This window comes from Balaenoptera borealis (assembly GCF_965194805.1).
Source record: "Balaenoptera borealis genome assembly, chromosome: 13".
NCBI classification, from domain to species: Eukaryota; Metazoa; Chordata; class Mammalia; order Artiodactyla; family Balaenopteridae; genus Balaenoptera; species Balaenoptera borealis.
In genome coordinates, this window is record NC_138870.1 from 34,641,624 (window position 1) to 34,659,348 (window position 17,725).

A 17,725-nucleotide genomic window follows, 5' to 3' on the forward strand; every position below is an offset into this window, starting at 1 on the left:
TAAATCTATTCTGTTCTTCTTCATCTGATTCTTTACTAAAGGTCCTTATAAGCTCCATCCAATAGGAACACGTTCTCCATGATGAGAGCACCAATTTGTGTTTCAGTGCTTGGACTTATGCAATTTATTCTAAAAGTCATCTGCTTCTGAGAGTAGTACAAGTCTATTTCATTATATAAAAATGAAATACACTGAAATTTATTATTATTTTACTGAATATAAATCAGGAAATAGATTCAATATACATTACCTAAGGACTGACATTTCAAGCCCCTTAGCCATGTGTTTCAGTAAATGTGTTTCCTTGTTCATTTACTGCTGCATTTTTGAATCATTGCCTCTGCCCATATGACTGTTGATGTCTCTCCCTACAGCCTGGATGAACCCATTTCTTTCCAAGGGTGAGAGCTGCTACAGGATAATAGAAAACCTTGGCCTGAGCTACACAGAACTCTTGCTTATTATAATGTTGTATAGAACTCAAAAGAAGAATTGATGTACAGTTTAGTCTTTTTTTATTTGAACTTTATTTTATTTTATTAAAATACAAATAAAAACACAGTACTCTCAGTAGTTTCATAAACATTTTGCTACCTACTTTAACATTCTCAAATATTTTCTTGATTCCACATTTTTGATTTCTACATATTTTATTTAAACTTCATTTGTGGTTTTGTAAAGTTTTATGATTTAATACAAAAAAGTTGCACATCTCCAACTTTACAATGAAAAGTTAAAACACTGGCCTGAATATACAGACATACATGTTGAGAGTAAATTGTGAGGATTCTGGTAACATGGGTTAATTTTAGATGTTAGGCAATAATTATGAAGACTTCCCAGGATGGCCTAGAGAATATCAGTGAGTTCTCCATCCTGCTGCGGGATTTGATTTCTCTCTGAGATAAATGTCGTTCTGTGTGTGCTTTTCTCTCAGGAGGTCGAGTTGTGTCGTGTTAACAGTCAAGAGAAGCTGGGCCTGACAGTCTGTTACCGAACGGATGATGAAGAAGACACCGGCATTTATGTCAGCGAGGTGAGAAATGCCATGGAGAAGAGGTTAGGGGAGGCAGACAGCGAGCAGTGGAGTGAAATGACTCACGATGAGAAAATCCTTGGGAGGCTGGAATGGGAAGAATTGGCCATGTGCCAGTAGTTGTCACTTTCAATTAGGAAAGTAAATTATGTTGCCCAAGTAATGGAATTATTATCAGCCTATTTAATGTGGATGCTTTCACCACTGAATTCCAGTAAGGAGAAGTGCAAAAATTGTAACATTGTCTAAATCTGAATAAAGTCCCTTAAGTACGCAGGAAGCCAAGCAAAGTTTTTGATCAGCAAACATTTATCCTTCTGTTCCTGCTGCGTCCTTTATCTGTCCTGTTAACAATAGCATTGACTTTTAAATCTGATATTCACAATAATCAGATATTTTACTCTGCTGACAGAATTGATAAATTTAAATATCATATCCAAGAAGTGCATCCATTGGTTTGTTTTATTCAACCCCATAATCACTTTCAAGAAGTGAGGTACTTACGCAGGGAACTGTATTCAATATCCTGTAATAAGCCACAATGGAAAAGAATATGAAAAAGAATATGTACATACATGTATAACAGAATCACTTTTCTGTACACCAGAAACTAACACAACATTGTAAATCAACTATAATTCAATTTAAAAAAGTGAGGTACGTAAATGTGAAATACCCTCAGTGTTAATAACTTTGAAAAAATGTGAAGCAAAATTTATTATTACAGGTGATTTTTTGAAACTCCCAAAAGAATCATTTTATGAGAAGTAGTAAGGTATTATGTTTGTGTGTGTGTGAGATATATATATACATACACATACAAACATATTTATAATTACACATATACATGCAAATACATATATGTACATACAAGTATATATAGATAAGTTATCTAACTCCTGCATATATGTATGTATACACACATATATGTGTGTGAAACCATGTATGTATATATGTATGTGTATGAACCCAAAGTAAATACTGATTGCTGTTCTGTGCTGTTCCAAAGTTTCTTGGCTATGACTTTGAAAACATTACATAACTTACTGAGCTTCGGCTTCCTCACCTAGAAACTTAGTATGACAATGCTTATCACATTACTTTTATAGAGGTGTTTAGACTCTGGCAGAGATAATATAATTAATGAACTTAGAAAACTACGCAGCTCTATAAATGTATCATTTTACCAAAGAATCTACTGACTCGCTCTCACTATGGAAAAATCTCCAGAGAATACTTGACTTATATACTTCTTTTAAATAAACAACTATGATAACCCCTCTGCTTATGGTGAGGAAGTATAAGGAAACACCTGCAGCATTATCCTTTGTAGTACGTATGGAGGTACAAATGCTGAATTTTAATATTAGTTTGATTACTGTTCTGAAGACAAAGTTTTAGATTGTGAATGGCTTCTAAATAGGATACAATTGATTAATCATCCCCTATTTCCTTCAAGTAAGTCTCTGTTTACTATTTAAACATGTCAGCTTTGGAACTTTACTTTTCAGGGATAATAAAAAAGCCACAGGAGCAGAACAAAATTATTTGGAAAAAATGTTTCCCTATACATCTTACATGTAATTATAGTGTCTTTTGTTCTTGATTGATCACTTAAAACTCATTTATTGGCTGGTACCACCTAATTAAAAAGTAATATCTAACATCTGGATAGGATGGATCAACCTTACCCTACACTTGAAATACTTTGCTTAAAAAAAAAAAAAAAAAAAAAAAAAGGCTTTGCTAGAATAAGCTCCAATAAATGGTTTGAAGCCTTCATGTGAAATGTGATAGATGGAATTACCCCCAGTGAACAGTAAGTCATCACTGAAGTTTGGCCCATTAAAATGTTGATAAACTCTTAATAGAGCTTTAAATATCTATTTATTCTAAAATAAGTGACAGTTAATATACTTCACCCTATATGTAAAGTAGTGTCTAGTAATAATCTACATGGATAGGATTTTTTTTCACTTCTTGAGCTACATAGATTATAAATCTCTTTATAAATTAATGTGCTCATAACACAGAAATCCCTTTAATAAGTATGGACTTAGAGTATAGCTATCAGGTTTTCTCAGACAGCTAAGATAGGATTTAAAAATCACCCTAGCAGAAAGTAAATTTCCTGGGTCCTAGTATTAACATCAGCTGAGGATCATGTCAGCTGAAGACCATGTCTGACAGTTGGGATACAGAAATGAGTGAACAGATATAAAAAAAATAATATAAAATAAAATAAAAAGGGGGGAAAGGATAAAAGGAAGGAAGAAACATAGAGAGGCAGGGAGAGAAAAGTGGTCTACAAATCAAGATGTGCTCTAGTACTCTTTAATTTTATTGTAATTAATTCTAAAATAGTTCATTTACATTTTTAGAATCAGTTGACAGAAGAAAAATTTGGCACGCACTCTATAAATCAATAGAAAAACTTGAAATACGTTTTTTTAAATATTTTTTAAAACCATATTTTTAAGTTCCTGGGAGGATATTGCATATCCACTTGAAGCTGTGTGTCCTCTCCCTTACAGGTAGATCCAAACAGCATTGCTGCCAAAGATGGCCGGATTCGAGAAGGGGATCGTATTTTGCAAGTATGTGGTGTGGTTATTTCCTTTAATTTCCTACTTTCTGTCCAATAGTTTTAATTTTATTTTGTACCTTGCAAAATGTTAGAGAAAATAATTTGTCTTTGTTTCTGCATAGTAACATCTACAAAACTAAAAGTGATCATTTAAACCTTTTTAAAAATAAGGATAGTGCCATTTATTAAGGATTAGTAGCTAATAATTAGTGAGTAAGGCATAATCTCTGGACTCAGATACCTCGACTTCAGCTTCCAGCTCCATCACTTACTTGGGCACTTTACTTAACCTCTCATTGTAAGCCTGTTTCCTCATCTTAAAGAATGATAATAGTAAAATATATTGTTGCAAAGGTTAGATATGATTAAGCATGTGATGTGCTTAGCACACAGTGCATGGTGAGTAATAAGCATTAACTGCTGTTGTTACTAGCATCAGCAGCAGTTATTGCTGCCTTTTCCACAATAAATTAGGTAAACAGGGATCCCAGTGTTCCATTACTATGAAAGTTTAGAAGTCTGAAGAAGTCTTAATTATTTATAAATGAGTTGCTGGGGACATGTGGAGGACGGAATGTGAAAACATAGAGGCTGACTGAGTTTCAGTTTAAAAATAGAGATGGTAAGCACCTCATAGGGGGTGTGTAGACTGGAAAGAGTTCCCGGCCAAACCAGGAAAAACTGCAAAAGCCAAAGTTTCCATCCTAAATCTGCCTTGACCTGCTCTATCCCTTCTGAATCCTTTCTTATAAAGGGTGGCTGGAGGAAGACACAGCGCCCCAGCTCTTATGTCCAGTTTAACCCAAAATAAGAACAGAGGTCCTTGGGGGTTGAGTTTCACTGCAGATCACAACTGCAAGACAGGAAGGAGGACTCAAATGACAAATTGAAGAAGCTACAAACTGTTAAAACATTCTGCAAAACTTTTAGTTGTTATGACAGATCTGTTGTTCCCATTTCTCCTTCCTAGATATGAACCCCTAACGAATGTTTCTTTCAGTTCAGTACATTTGGATTCAACACTCTACCTGGAACCAGGGCTTTAAAAATAGACAAGATTCCATGGCAGCCTTTGGGGCATTCCCTGTGTAATTAGGAAGACAGCTGCTTATGCAGATGATTACAGTACAATGCGACGTTGTTGTGAGAAAGTTGTACCACACGAGGGCTATTCTGCCCAGCCTTCTGCTGGTCTTCTTTCCTATCTTTGGGGGGGGGGGGGGTACTCACCGAATCACACCACTTCTCCATACCCCTTCCCTTCTCTAGCAAGAGGCCACAGAACTCCTTTTTCATCAAGGACCCTCTACTAAGGCTCCAATGAGGAAAGAATAGAAGTATGAATTAGAGGTTATGGTCCCACTAGTCTTCAGAAAACTTCAAGAATACATAATTTCTACTTTAATGAGCTCCCTAAGTGGTGACCTGTAGTTAAACAAAATGGGATGTGTCTATCACTGGATAACTCAGGGGCAAGAAAAGTGAATCAAGAAACCAAGACTTAGTCTTGTTTGCTACCATATTTTCAATGTTTTTCTCACACTCATGTGAGTAAACAAGTGAATGAAACACGGGTATTCAGTAGAGAGAGTGATAGGATAGATGGAAGAATAAAATCTGCAGTAAAGCTATACTTATACATCCTCATTAATAAAAAGGGGTACCATCTGCATGTGTCATCCAGATAATGAAAGCTTCAAAAATATTTCATTGAGTTTTTGATTTAGAAATCATTTTAAATGTGTTGTTCACTTTGTTAACATCTCCAATTAAATATACTGAAAAGAATGTAACCTTCCTTTGATGCTGAGAGTCACGTCACACCCAGCAATCATCACACAATGCTATATATAATAGAGTAAAATGCTCAGTGGCTGAAAGATCTGGAAGATTGTGTGCCCTGATATTAAATGACCCTAGTTGGCTACTTTTTCTGATGCATTGGGTCTATGTTTTGTCATTTTCCTCTTGCTGTTTCCAGCTGTCACTTCTTCCTGTCACCATCTACTCACCACGCCCCGTACCCACTACTGTGCACTCACTGGCTCACTTCCTAGTTTCCAGGTCACCACCTCCCATAGGCTAGATACACAAATACAGTTAGTAAAATGGTGTCTATTAGTTCTGTGGGTAGAGTTTGATAGAAATAAAGTACATATGTTTCCACAGATGCACACTATGTATTTTGACACTTCCTTATTTTTGGCTATATCATAGGCAGGTAAAGTTTTCAGATAAGATATTTTCTGGGTAATAAGGCATTCCTTAATGGACTTCATTCATTGAAAAAACAACAGCAGGATTGATAAAGTGCTGTGGTTTGCCTGATTAGTTTATGTTTAGTGACAAATACGTCACATCTAATGAATAAATACCTGTCACATTAAAAAGCCTAGAATTCAATTCTATCTGCACACACAGGAAACAAAGAATCTTAATGGTGATAGTAAAATTATATAAAAGAAAACTGTGACAAAATTGTGCCGATAGACAAATAGCTCCCGTGTGGCTGGTAAGGAGATTATGGGATACCCTGTAATGAACAATTAATGACTCCTTTCCCAGGGAGATGAGAGTGGGGGAAAGAGAGGATTTCTTCTCATCCTTTAAGTTTCCTGGCTGGCTTTGATTTAAATGAATCTTATTAGAGCAATCGGGATTTTAATTTCCTGTTCACAATGACCTAAGTAGAGTATTTCTATGGTCCTTCCTTCATTGTGTAGCTAAAATTTTCTAAGTGTAGTGCTCCACGGTCCTGTCAGAGAACCTCACCTAATGGCACCACACACACAGGTAATCACATGATATTGTTAGAAGGTAGGGATCATGCAGAAGAGAAACCATGATCCACCTTCGTGAGAACACATTCTAGCTCTCATGTGTTCTTTCTTTGCAAGTGCTTGACAGTTCTATTTGCTGTGCTTTTGCCACAAACTGGTGGTATCAGATGTGTTCCCAGGAATTAATATGGGGAAGTTCTTTTACAAAATTGCCGTGCTGAGTCAGGAGAAAAATTAAAGACATACATGATCAGCCGTCTAAAGTAAAGAGTGCTCTAGTCTCACGTTCTCTTTGGCATATACTATTCCATGTAAGCAATCTAATCTCATGTTGGCCAGAAAAGTCAGTCATGTTTCTAAGGATTATTCCCTGACAAGACCCTGCAAAAGCTCAAACAGTGGAACAATAAGACTTCTAATCAGCTCTCTTTCTTTCTCTGCCCTAAACTGGTCCTCACCGTTTCTTCCTACTCTTACTTTCTTCCCTTTCGATAACTGTTTTCCCCTTATTTCTGTTCTTTTCACCTCTGTATTTCTATTCTTCACTTACCTTCTTTCTCTCCACACTGAAATATAAACACATTTGAAATAAAACTTGTTTCTCTTGCCTAAGATTCCTGGGTTTTCAAATAAGAAATTCTATAGGTGGTTGAATGCCAAGAACTGTAGTTGCCTACCTGCCTATGGTACACTGATACAGGAAACCTAAAAATTGGCATATTCAAGAAAAAAGGTATATAAATATATTTCTAGACTTTTAGGGTTTTACACACAGACACACACACACACTCATATGCCCGTACAGGTGATTAGGCCTAAAGTGGAATTTCGGCTGATTTCTCTTTATAATTGCCACAAATCTCTCCTAAGCCAAGAAAATATCCATTTTGAAACTAATATTTGCATATACCATGCACAAAAAATGAAACAGATATATTATCTAGCAGTTTTTCCTCATTTATAACAAAGGTTAAATATTGCCTTCCTCCTTGCTCTCTTTCCCTCTCTTTTCTTGAAACGGAAGTCTTCCATTAAATTGTGCTGACTCCAATTCTCATCTATGCCCTCCCCTTGTTTCTGGATCCTTCGCCTTTCTGTCTGCATGATGTTTCCAGGCACAGCAAGCTGCTTTCCCACAAGCAATCCTGTAGCTATGAGCCATCATTCAGGAACAAGAGCAAATGAAGGTGGAAAGCTCTCTCTGATTCCATTCCTCAAGTCTTTTTCATTCCTTGAGAGGCATCTTTGATGAAACCTATGGTTGCGTTTTTTGCCTCAATATCAATATGGGTATCAAAGTAATGTCCCGAGTACAACGGGATCTACCAACCAGGTGGCTAAGGTGGCCTTTATTTTGAAAAATAAACAAAGATTACACTTTAATGCCAGTATTCTGTGGCAGATTTCTTTCATTCCACATATGATTCTGGATGTAAAACTGTTTCTACAATGTATGATCTGTCTTCCCAAAATAAGAACATAATGCCAGGACTGGAGACCATAGCTCTTGTAGTATGAGTTCACAGAGGAGAGAGAAGAACACCAACTATAAAGGAAATCAAACGCAGCCATATTGTTTCTTGATGGCCCTCTAAAAATTAAAAATATATATGAGATAGATATCTTTTAAACTAGAACCATGTTTCCTGCTATGGATTTCAATGTTATGCATGAATTTTATTCTATTTATTTTTTTTGAATTTTATTTTATTTTTATACAGCAGGTTCTTATTAGTTATCCATTTTATACATATTAGTGTACATATGTCAATCCCAATCTCCCAATTCATCACACCACCACTGCCCCCCACATGAATTTTAATATATTTGCTTTGTTTAGAAGAAAAGAGTCTTTCTGAGGGATTAAAATATAAATAATCATAGTAATAATAATAACAACAATAGCATTAACAGTAATATGTGCAAGCTTGAGCACTTTCTGTATACCAGGCACTTATTTAAACTCTTCACATATATTAACTCTTTTAATCCTATAACAGTCCTCTGAGAAAGGCACTATTATCTGCATTTTAATAGAGGAAATGAACAATAACATTAACATGAATGAAGAGTGTTTAGATTAATGGTAAGTAAAGTTTAGATGAAGAATTTGGAAGTATGCATATACTCAAGTGAAAAAGTAGTAGTGAGAATTGTATTTCAAACAGAAAAGGTTAAGTTGTGTGAGATCATCCAACTCAGTCTCCTTAGGATCAATGCCTACAATGGAGGGAAGATGAATGATAAGGTCCATAATTGATAGACAAATAGATGCATCACAGATATACTACTAAGAATTACTATGAAATGGATACAAGCCCTCAAAACTGAAAGAAATCATTATTTTTAAACTACACGCAATTGAGGTGGGGGAGGTGTAGTGGAACCCATCACTGCCAATTTATGTTTATTTTGAAGAAAAAAAGGCCTTGGACTCAGTACAAAATTTTCAGGTATACATTTACCAAAAAAACCCCACAACATATCCTTCTTGGTCATTAGTCCCCAGTTTAGGATCAAAGTTTTCATTTTCTAATTTAGTGAATTTTATTTGAGAATTGCCAAAAAAAAAAAAAAAAAAAAAGGGAATGTACTTAAAAGTTATAAAAACTGAATTTCCTGTCCACACATACAAGTGAAAAACTAAGGAGCTATTCATTTGATCACAGTAAGAAAATATTGCATGAGGTTGTGTGATTTTTTTCCCCCCTTTGACTATCATTGTCTGCTTTCTTTGTGCTAAATATGATTCTAGGAATAATAATCATTTATTATGGTCCACAGTTGAGATTCCTGAGCTTGTCTTCAGATAATTATGTCTGTCTTCATGAATCAGCCAGAATCCCAGAGACCCACAAGGAGAAAATGTCAGGAGTCTACTTCATGCTTTTAAGCAGAAATTCACAGTGAAAGATGTTAGATTAATTATTGGAAAAAAATGGTCGATGCAGCCACACTTTCTGAAATAATTAATACTTATTTTAGATAGAATTACTTGACCTCTTCAATCGAAATTTCTTCCCACATTTTTGATGATGTGTTATGGATCAAAAATCTCATCTCTATGGAATTGAGCAATCAATAAAATAAAATAAATTTAAAATATCCAAAGAAAAAAGTGTATCAATAAGAGCTAAATACATTTGAACATGAAATGTAGTTTAAAATACAAACTTTAGGAACCTTATTTTCCCTGTAGAACTTAGAAAAAAGAAAAAGGTACATTTCAAACACCACTAGAATCTTTTGTTTTAATCAAAACTTTACTCAAGCTTGGCTTCTTTCAGTAAGCATTCTTATTTAAAAAATTTTTTTTTATTTTATGTTAATTTTTTAAAAATTTTATTTAAGTATACTTAAGAGATGAGCCTTAAGATATTTCATTAGTTTTGTTGTTTTAGGGAAGCGGATAGAGCCGAGAAAGGAGCTGGAGTAGATGACGATGTTACTGATGAACTGGTTCTTCGTTTGATTAGTTAAGCACTGAAAGATATCCCGAGAGTGATTTGGGGCAACTGAGTCAGACCCACACGCAAATACGAAATGATTAAATGAAAATGCAAGCAGCCCGGGAGCATCGCCCGGTGAGAGATAACGCGGCAGCTCGCTAATTGGCTCACAGCAAGCGCGCAGGATGAGGGATTTCAGTTGTGGTATTGCTGGTCCTACTTCCCCCTGCACCGTTATCTCAGAGTGACACTTCCATTACTCTGAGCGGAGAAAGATGAACGTCACCTGTCAGGGGCTGGTTAATTGTGTTGCTAGATGTATGTTGCCAGGGCGCAGGTTGGACATTTATGAACATAACTGCTTCCTCTGATGTCCGCCATCCTTCAGGGATCGATACGGCTCTTACAGTAAGCGCGTAATTGAGTGAAGGCACTTACCACTGAGGGGCTGAAGACGAGCCCATTGTGTGAGCTTCATGTCCATACATTTACCATAAATGAGCTGATATTTGCCATTTATTGTGTGCAGCATTGTGGAAATGGAAACTAATGCGCCACTTTCATTTGTTTTCTAGATAAATGGGGAAGACGTCCAGGATCGAGAGGCGGCGGTGGCCCTGCTGTCTAGTGATGAGTGCCGGAGAATCGTGCTGCTGGTCGCAAGGCCGGAGAGTCAGGTCAGAACAGAGAGAGCAAAAGTCTTGAGACTGCACTTTAGGTTCACTGTCTGCTATTCTATAACAGATCAGTGCCACGGATGTTTGTAAAACCAGGCATACAAAATATAATTGAGTCATCTTTCGCAACTGGCCAACCTTATCAAAACAATTATAAGTAAAGACTCCTTAATATTGCTTCACAGAAAGGCAGCTAAACATCTTATTTTTTTTAAAAGAACACAAAATTGAATCATTACTCTCTCCTTCCACTTGCCAGTTATTTAAATTAATTCATAAATGAAAAATGATTGACTTTACATGATATTTAATTCTGTGTGGATCCTTGCTTTAGGTTTTCATCTAAAAATACTTAATTGGCATATTAAGGTATCTTGAAAGAATCTCTAATGAGAGAAACATTAGCATATCTAGCTATCAACTTAAATCTTTTTAGAGTAACTTTATCAAATAAAATACCTTAAGTAGTACAGTGTAGTTCCATGTATAGTAAATGAATTTTTTCCAAGTTTAGTGTGACAAAAACAAATTGAGAGCTTTTAAAGAATTTTTTTATGTATTTACAGAGGGAGATGTCATGAAAGTAAAGGAGAGGTAATGGTGGAAGAAAAGTACTATTGGTACTTCTTTTTATATCCTTTTTATCCCCCACCACAAGGCAGAAAGGACATTACATTGTCACCATTCTATCCATCTGTCAGTGCTGGATAACCAACTTCAGTGAGTGAAGTTGGTTATATCACCATTTGTCTTTCAGGTTATTGATCTGATATATTTCAGACTCAATAACTACATACTATCTATAAATTACATTGAGTAAGTGTATTTCAGTGTCAGGCCGAATCCTGTCTTGAATATAGTGGTTTTAAAAGATCACCCTTTCCGCATATATTTCCATTAGGCCCTTGACCATTCTGAATGTTTCCCATAAAGCCTGCCATAGCCTAGGGCAAACTAAAGTTACACACCTGAGGTCCTAGGAGTGGGAAAGGAAACTCCATAACTGGCTGCGCTGTCTATGTGGGAGTGAATTATTAAAATACATATGAAATTGCACTAATTACCTGGAAATTTTGCAAACCGGTTAATCTCAATGACCCCATTTTCTTGAAAAAGAACAGAATAAAGGGGCTAAATACATATTAGTGAAATTAATGGTAAATTGAAGAGTACTCAATAGTCATCCTTGCTGTAGAAAAGATATTTCAACTTTATAATGTGGTTTCCCTGCCCTTTCCATGTAACTGCTAGAGAACCTCATTAATTTAGAATTAAAGCATTTCCTTTACTATGCCACATAACAGCTATAACATACTGTGGAAAAAATAGAAATTAATAACATAAAACCAGATCCTGTTAATCTTTGATGGCATACATATGCTTGGTAGAACCACTGGCGTTTTTGAATATCTGGTTACACTCCTGACCCAAGAGTCAATGTTGGAGCATGAATTTTCAAACAAGACTTTCTTTCCACAGTTGATAAAAGATGGTTGTCTGACTCTGTAGCATATCATCCCGTCTGTCAAAATCAAGATCTGCCCTAGCCCCTTGATCCTGAAGAAGCTGTCATGACACTGGAAGGCAGCTAATTGCCTTTAGAAAATCAGATTTCTAGAAAAATAAGGAAAGAAAATGCATTTTAATACCATAATTTAAAAATGTAATTTAAGCAATACATGCTATAAGGTGGCAAAAACAACATAAACTTGTATTTATATCACCATATTTTCCCACCAGTTTCAGTATATCTCATTATTGCATTTTTTGCATGTTTACTTTATTTAGAGAGAGTATAGAAGTTTTAGTGTGCTTTTTCTAGCCTTTTTTTTTTTTTTTTTATGTTTCAAATTCTCTCTACATTCTCGGAAATGATCAGAGTTGCTGGGGGCAGTACTGTGCAACCGTGTAATATTTTTAAATAACTCATTTCTTTCATTCCCTGTCAACTTACTTTCATTTTCTGCCCATTTTCTTCCTGAGACCATTAAAGATATTGCTATTCTGTCCTATTCCCCTTGGGACACTGGGGCAGAGAGGACTCTTGTAAGAACTGCAGAGAACTTTTGAGACAGTGCAGGTTGCTTCTTTCTCTGAAATGCCACATGTGAGCCTCTACTGTGCAGACAGATCCCCCTGTATAATTATGACAGTCCCCCTTTTCCCATGGCTCAACTCAAGGGAAAATTCTGTCTCTGCCACAGCACTGAACTCAGACTGCCATGAATGTGTGTGTAGGGGGAAGGGAAATGCGACAGGGAAGGGAGGTGAGCCAGAAGAATCTCTCCTGACTTAGTGTGCTGTGTATTCCTCCAGCCTAGAGGGAAGCCTTAAAAAAAGTAGACACACACTAACTACACATGGCAACTCAGGGATCTGTGGGGTTAGTTAATAAGAAAAGAGTTATAGGAAAGCATTAATTTCTATCATTTGTTCTCCTTGTCTTCCCCATCCCTTCATTTCAATTTCAAAAGACTCTGTTCCATCATTCACTGTATCAGTGTTGGCAGATATTTTGTTTTGACCTGATTAAAGAAAAAGTCCTTGCTGTGCTTATAAAAAATAAACATTTCTAGCTTTAAGTAATTTCTTTTGGAGCCTGGCATTTGCAGCTTCATGAAACTTAAAAGGGATTAAAAAATGTAAAACTTGGACAATTATGAATTGGACTGAATTTAAATTTTTAGTCAGCTTAATCTTCATAGCTCATCTGCATATCAAAGTCACTGGGGTGGAACTTGGTCAAGTTATTCAGGCCACAGTGACATAAATGAGGATGAATAAATGCATTGATGCTTTTGGCCCAGTCAAGTTTGAAATAATTTAAGGTCTAGGTAGCCTTTAGTAAATAAAAAGAAACCTATGATTGCCTTCATTTAATGAATGTGATACATAGACACTAATGCCTCTTCTGGTGCAATTTAATGTCCTCTCAGGTTCGTTTGTTTTTAAGTTTTAGAAGTTCAGTTCTCTTAAAGACAAGCTTATTTTTTGTGTTTGGTGCTTACCCATTTGTCCGGTGGTGAAAACGTCTCCCACCGTTGTCAATTTTGACTCACTAGAAAGCTGCTGTTTCTTTGTAACACAGAGCAAAGGGGAGCTTTGACAATAATTCAGTTAATTCAATCAGCATAGACAGCTAATTTATGTAATCCAGCTCCAAAAACCCACTTTGAGGCAAATTATCTAAATTGACTGTCAACACTTATCATAATAGCAAGGTAACCACCAGTTTTCCACTTCCTTTTGTATTGAGAAGCCAAAAGGATTTGTTTGGTTTAGTTTGTGTAAGACTGCCACAAGAATACCTACCTTCAGCACCCACAAAGAAAACCCTGCATGCTTCACACGGCTCCCTCACCCTTACATGCAACATTTAAGGTCTTTTTCCTTGGAACTGGGTCTGAGAAATGAATCACAATAGTCATGGCACAGCATCGCTCTCTATTGAGAGTAACTTAGAATTTTCCTTTTTTTTTTTTCAGATGAAATAAATGTTGTCCGTATTTGTGGCAAGCAGCCATCTTGTTAACTTGAAAGTCAGCCGCCTAAAAATAAAAAAGTAGAATGAGGGTAGCATCAGTGTGTGTGTGTGTTGGTGGGGGGTGATTTGTGTGGAGTTGCTTTGGGGGGGTGTTGTTAAGGAAAAAGGCCCGATTGTCTCATAGCCCTATTAGTACCATTGCAGTTCTTTAACACGGGGACAGTTGGGAGTAATGAGCGTGACAGCTGTGGATTATGCAGTATGCTTTTCATACACTTTGAAAGACGGTGATGTTCTGTGCTGTGAGGTCTACTCAGTTATGAGAGAAAATCTGTAGCTCTGTTTCAGGGAAGGATAAAAGGCATGAGTCCAATTTTTTTTATCACCTTTTCTTCCTTCTGAGAGGTGAACCATAGGAGGCTGGTATTTTGAAGAGAATCATTATGATAAAAGGAACTGGTCAGGCGTCACCATTTAAGTTTACCCTATCTTAGCTTGAGTTCTCACTAACCGAATGTAATGTACTAATGCATTCTTTTGCAGCTGGATGAAGGCTGGCTGGAAGATGAAAGGAATGAATATTTAGAGGAATTAAACTTGTCGATGTTGGAAGAACAGCATAATGAAGCAATGCAGCGCACTGCCGGTGAGGTGGAGCAGGTAGGGCCACAATCTGAACTCCAGCATTTGAAATGATGCTGGTTCTTTTTTAAATGTGTAACCATAAATGGAATAAAAAAACAAAATCAAAGAGTTTGACCAAACATCTCTGTGACGATAATTTTTGAAAGCAAATGATCATCTCAAATGAAGCAAGAGGGAATAAATACAATTTTTTTCTATTAAGAATATTTCTACTTTGGGAAGCTTAGGGGCCATTGTGGAGAGTACAGTAGTATTCAAATGCTGACCCAGGTACTGTTCAACCTAATTCGGAAATTTAATAGTAAAAATGCATGTTGCTTCTCAATATACCAGCTAGAGATAAACTATATCTCATGAGGTAACCCCTCCCCCCCAAAAAAGTAATTTTGTATTTTAAAATATTAATGTATGTATTTGAATAGTTAGGCAACTTTAGGAAGATGATGACATGATGTAAGCCATCAACCTTATTTGGGTATTTGGTATCATGATTACACCTTTATACTCCTGAATTAAGAGTAGTTCAACTTGAGATTATTGACATCATTTTGTCTTAAGGTCATATATTCATTCAACAAAAAATTCTCAACCCCTAATATGTTTCAAGTACCACGTTTGATCCTGAGAATACAAAGAAAATGAGCAAAGTCCCTGCCTTTAAGTAATTCATAACTAGTGAAAGATCACAGTGTGGTTTGTGGCAAACCGAGTCTTAGGATTCTTTTCATTTTTGTTGTTGTTGTTTTTCTACTAGATAAAATCAAGATCAATATAGCCTAGATCTTTTTATGTCAGATTCATGTCATTCATTTGCCTGATATAATCTTATTAACACTTCCGCTGTCAGTCTGCTTATTTGTTTAATTATCATCCTATTCTCAACATTAATTCTTAACTCACCCTAAAAGGTAATTAAAAAAAAAAATCCTGGCAGTTAGGCTTAGGAATATAAAACATAAAAATCCTATCACTTTACCAAACTGAATGATGAGATGCATTGACATGCTGGCATCCCATAACAGAGGTGTGTGTGTGCGCATGTGTGTGTCTGTGCATGCGTGCTCATGTGTATATGCTAATAAATTATTAGGTTGCAAACTACAGTTGACAAAGCCATGTGTGCTACACTCTGTGCTCACCATGGATGCTCAGTGGCCACTTCACAAACAATAGTTCATGCTCAAAAGCAATGCTGCTACAGCAATGTAGCAATTGCTTTTCAATATAAAGAGGACAGGTTGAAATTTTAATGTATGACTTCAACACTGGCCACAAATAAAGATATTTTTTGGTGGCAGCTGCTGGTTACAAGCAAGAAAGTCCTTGCTCCAGGCTTTTTCTCTCTTAGATAAAAAATGTGACCTGATACAAAATTGACAGGAGGATGTTGGAATAAAGAAAGAAGGGAGAAATCCTGTCCAGGTGAAGTGATATGGTGTCAGATGCTGCCTACTCATCAGATGTAATACAAATGCTAGGTCTTTTGAGGTAACACAAGATGTCCCTGAGGTGAGATTTTCATTGTGTAGAAATTTTTCTTCACGATGAGACTGAAAAATGATGAGAAGTACAGAAACCTTTAAAAATCCTTTGCCCTTATAAACAATAATACTACATTAGAAATGCCTTGGTAGAAACATTGCCTATCACTATGATAATTCCATAGGGAAATGATAAATTATAGAGTAGCATTATATCAGAAACCAGGAATTCTAGGTTTGAGAATAGAAAACTGTCTTCACATGTGCTCATAAACCAGTGACAAAAGAAAGGGAAATTCAATTAAAAATTGCATATCCATATTTAAAAACTAAAATACATATCCATCTGAAGGTTTACTTCACATGCTGTCCTTGGTCCTGTAACTGTTGTTAACACACATTTTGCTAATTAATTTGTCTGTATCATATATTGTATGAAAAATAAGAAAAAATACTGCCTTCCTGTATTTTTTCAGCCTACCATTAGATAGGAGAAAAAATATAAATATAAGTTATATGGTATATAAACTCAAATGTCCAATATCAATAATATCCTCTGGGAGTTTTATGGCACAGTGGGCAGATGTCACCACATTTGATGCTGTTGTCACCTTATAGCAAGGGACATAGGGATGTATCAAGCTTTCCATTGTTAGTTACAGTTACTTATGTATAATATTATTTTTTATCAATAGACATTTTAAATCAATCTCAGTATGTTCTTAAGAAATGAGGAAAAATATTTTAGGGAAAGATGGAGAATCCTAGAATAACCTGATACCTGCTCATGTTCTCCCCCCAGTTCATTACACTTTGTTCTGCCATTACTTAGGTGGAAGAAAACAACAATTATCTTAACCTTCCAGACCTGTTTTACCTTTTATCACCCATTCTGTCCTTCTTTGACACTAACAAGCTTAATTATATTTAATTATACAATTTCCTGCTAAAGGAAAAAAAAAATATATATATATATATATAAAATAGTGAGTAAACTTAGACATAAGGAGAATACAATCTAGAAACTGCCATGTAGACTTTTATAAGAGAAGTGGTGGAAGAAAGAGTAACTTTACCCTATTCAAAGAGAAACAATTAGATGTGCACTTTCCTAGGGCAGTGACAGTTAATTGTTCTGCATAAAGAGCCAAAAATTACCAGGGAGTGAAGTTCACATATATTTACATACCTGTCTCAAAATATGTTTTTTGACATTATGCCCATGTCTGGCAATCAGTGCTGCTCAGATTTTCAGGGGAACCGTCATTTTACTCTCAGTAGAATAAAACTCACCTCTGAAGGAAATTACTGGTTAAGAGTAGAAAAATCTTTTAAAGTAACCCAAGTGAGTCCGAAGACATTACTGTTGCTTTTGAGCAACGTGACTTGGAGATGCACTGAGGTCAAAGTACCTGTATGCAAGAATACAGCATCTTGGACATGTAAGAAATCCTGGCCCTGGGGGATGGCATTGGCCCCCTAGACCTCTAGCCTAAGAAGCTACATCCATCTGGGATTAAGTTTCCTCATCTATAGATGGAAGGTCCTGGGCTCCAGTAACGAACCTATTCCTGAAATTTTGTGAT

The 17,725-nt window shown here is 36.0% G+C and overlaps 1 protein-coding gene across 2 annotated transcripts in view; it reads left to right on the top strand.

The window, feature by feature from the left end:
* Positions 1 to 17,725, top strand: part of PDZRN4 (PDZ domain containing ring finger 4) — a 389,260-nt gene that overhangs the window by 356,447 nt on the left and 15,088 nt on the right. For both annotated transcript variants that reach the window (XM_082349351.1, XM_082349352.1), the window contains 4 exons: positions 938 to 1,036; positions 3,571 to 3,633; positions 10,428 to 10,529; positions 14,557 to 14,673. In XM_082349351.1, coding sequence (XP_082205477.1) covers positions 938 to 1,036; positions 3,571 to 3,633; positions 10,428 to 10,529; positions 14,557 to 14,673 — 381 coding nt within the window. The remainder of the gene's footprint in view (positions 1 to 937; positions 1,037 to 3,570; positions 3,634 to 10,427; positions 10,530 to 14,556; positions 14,674 to 17,725) is intronic.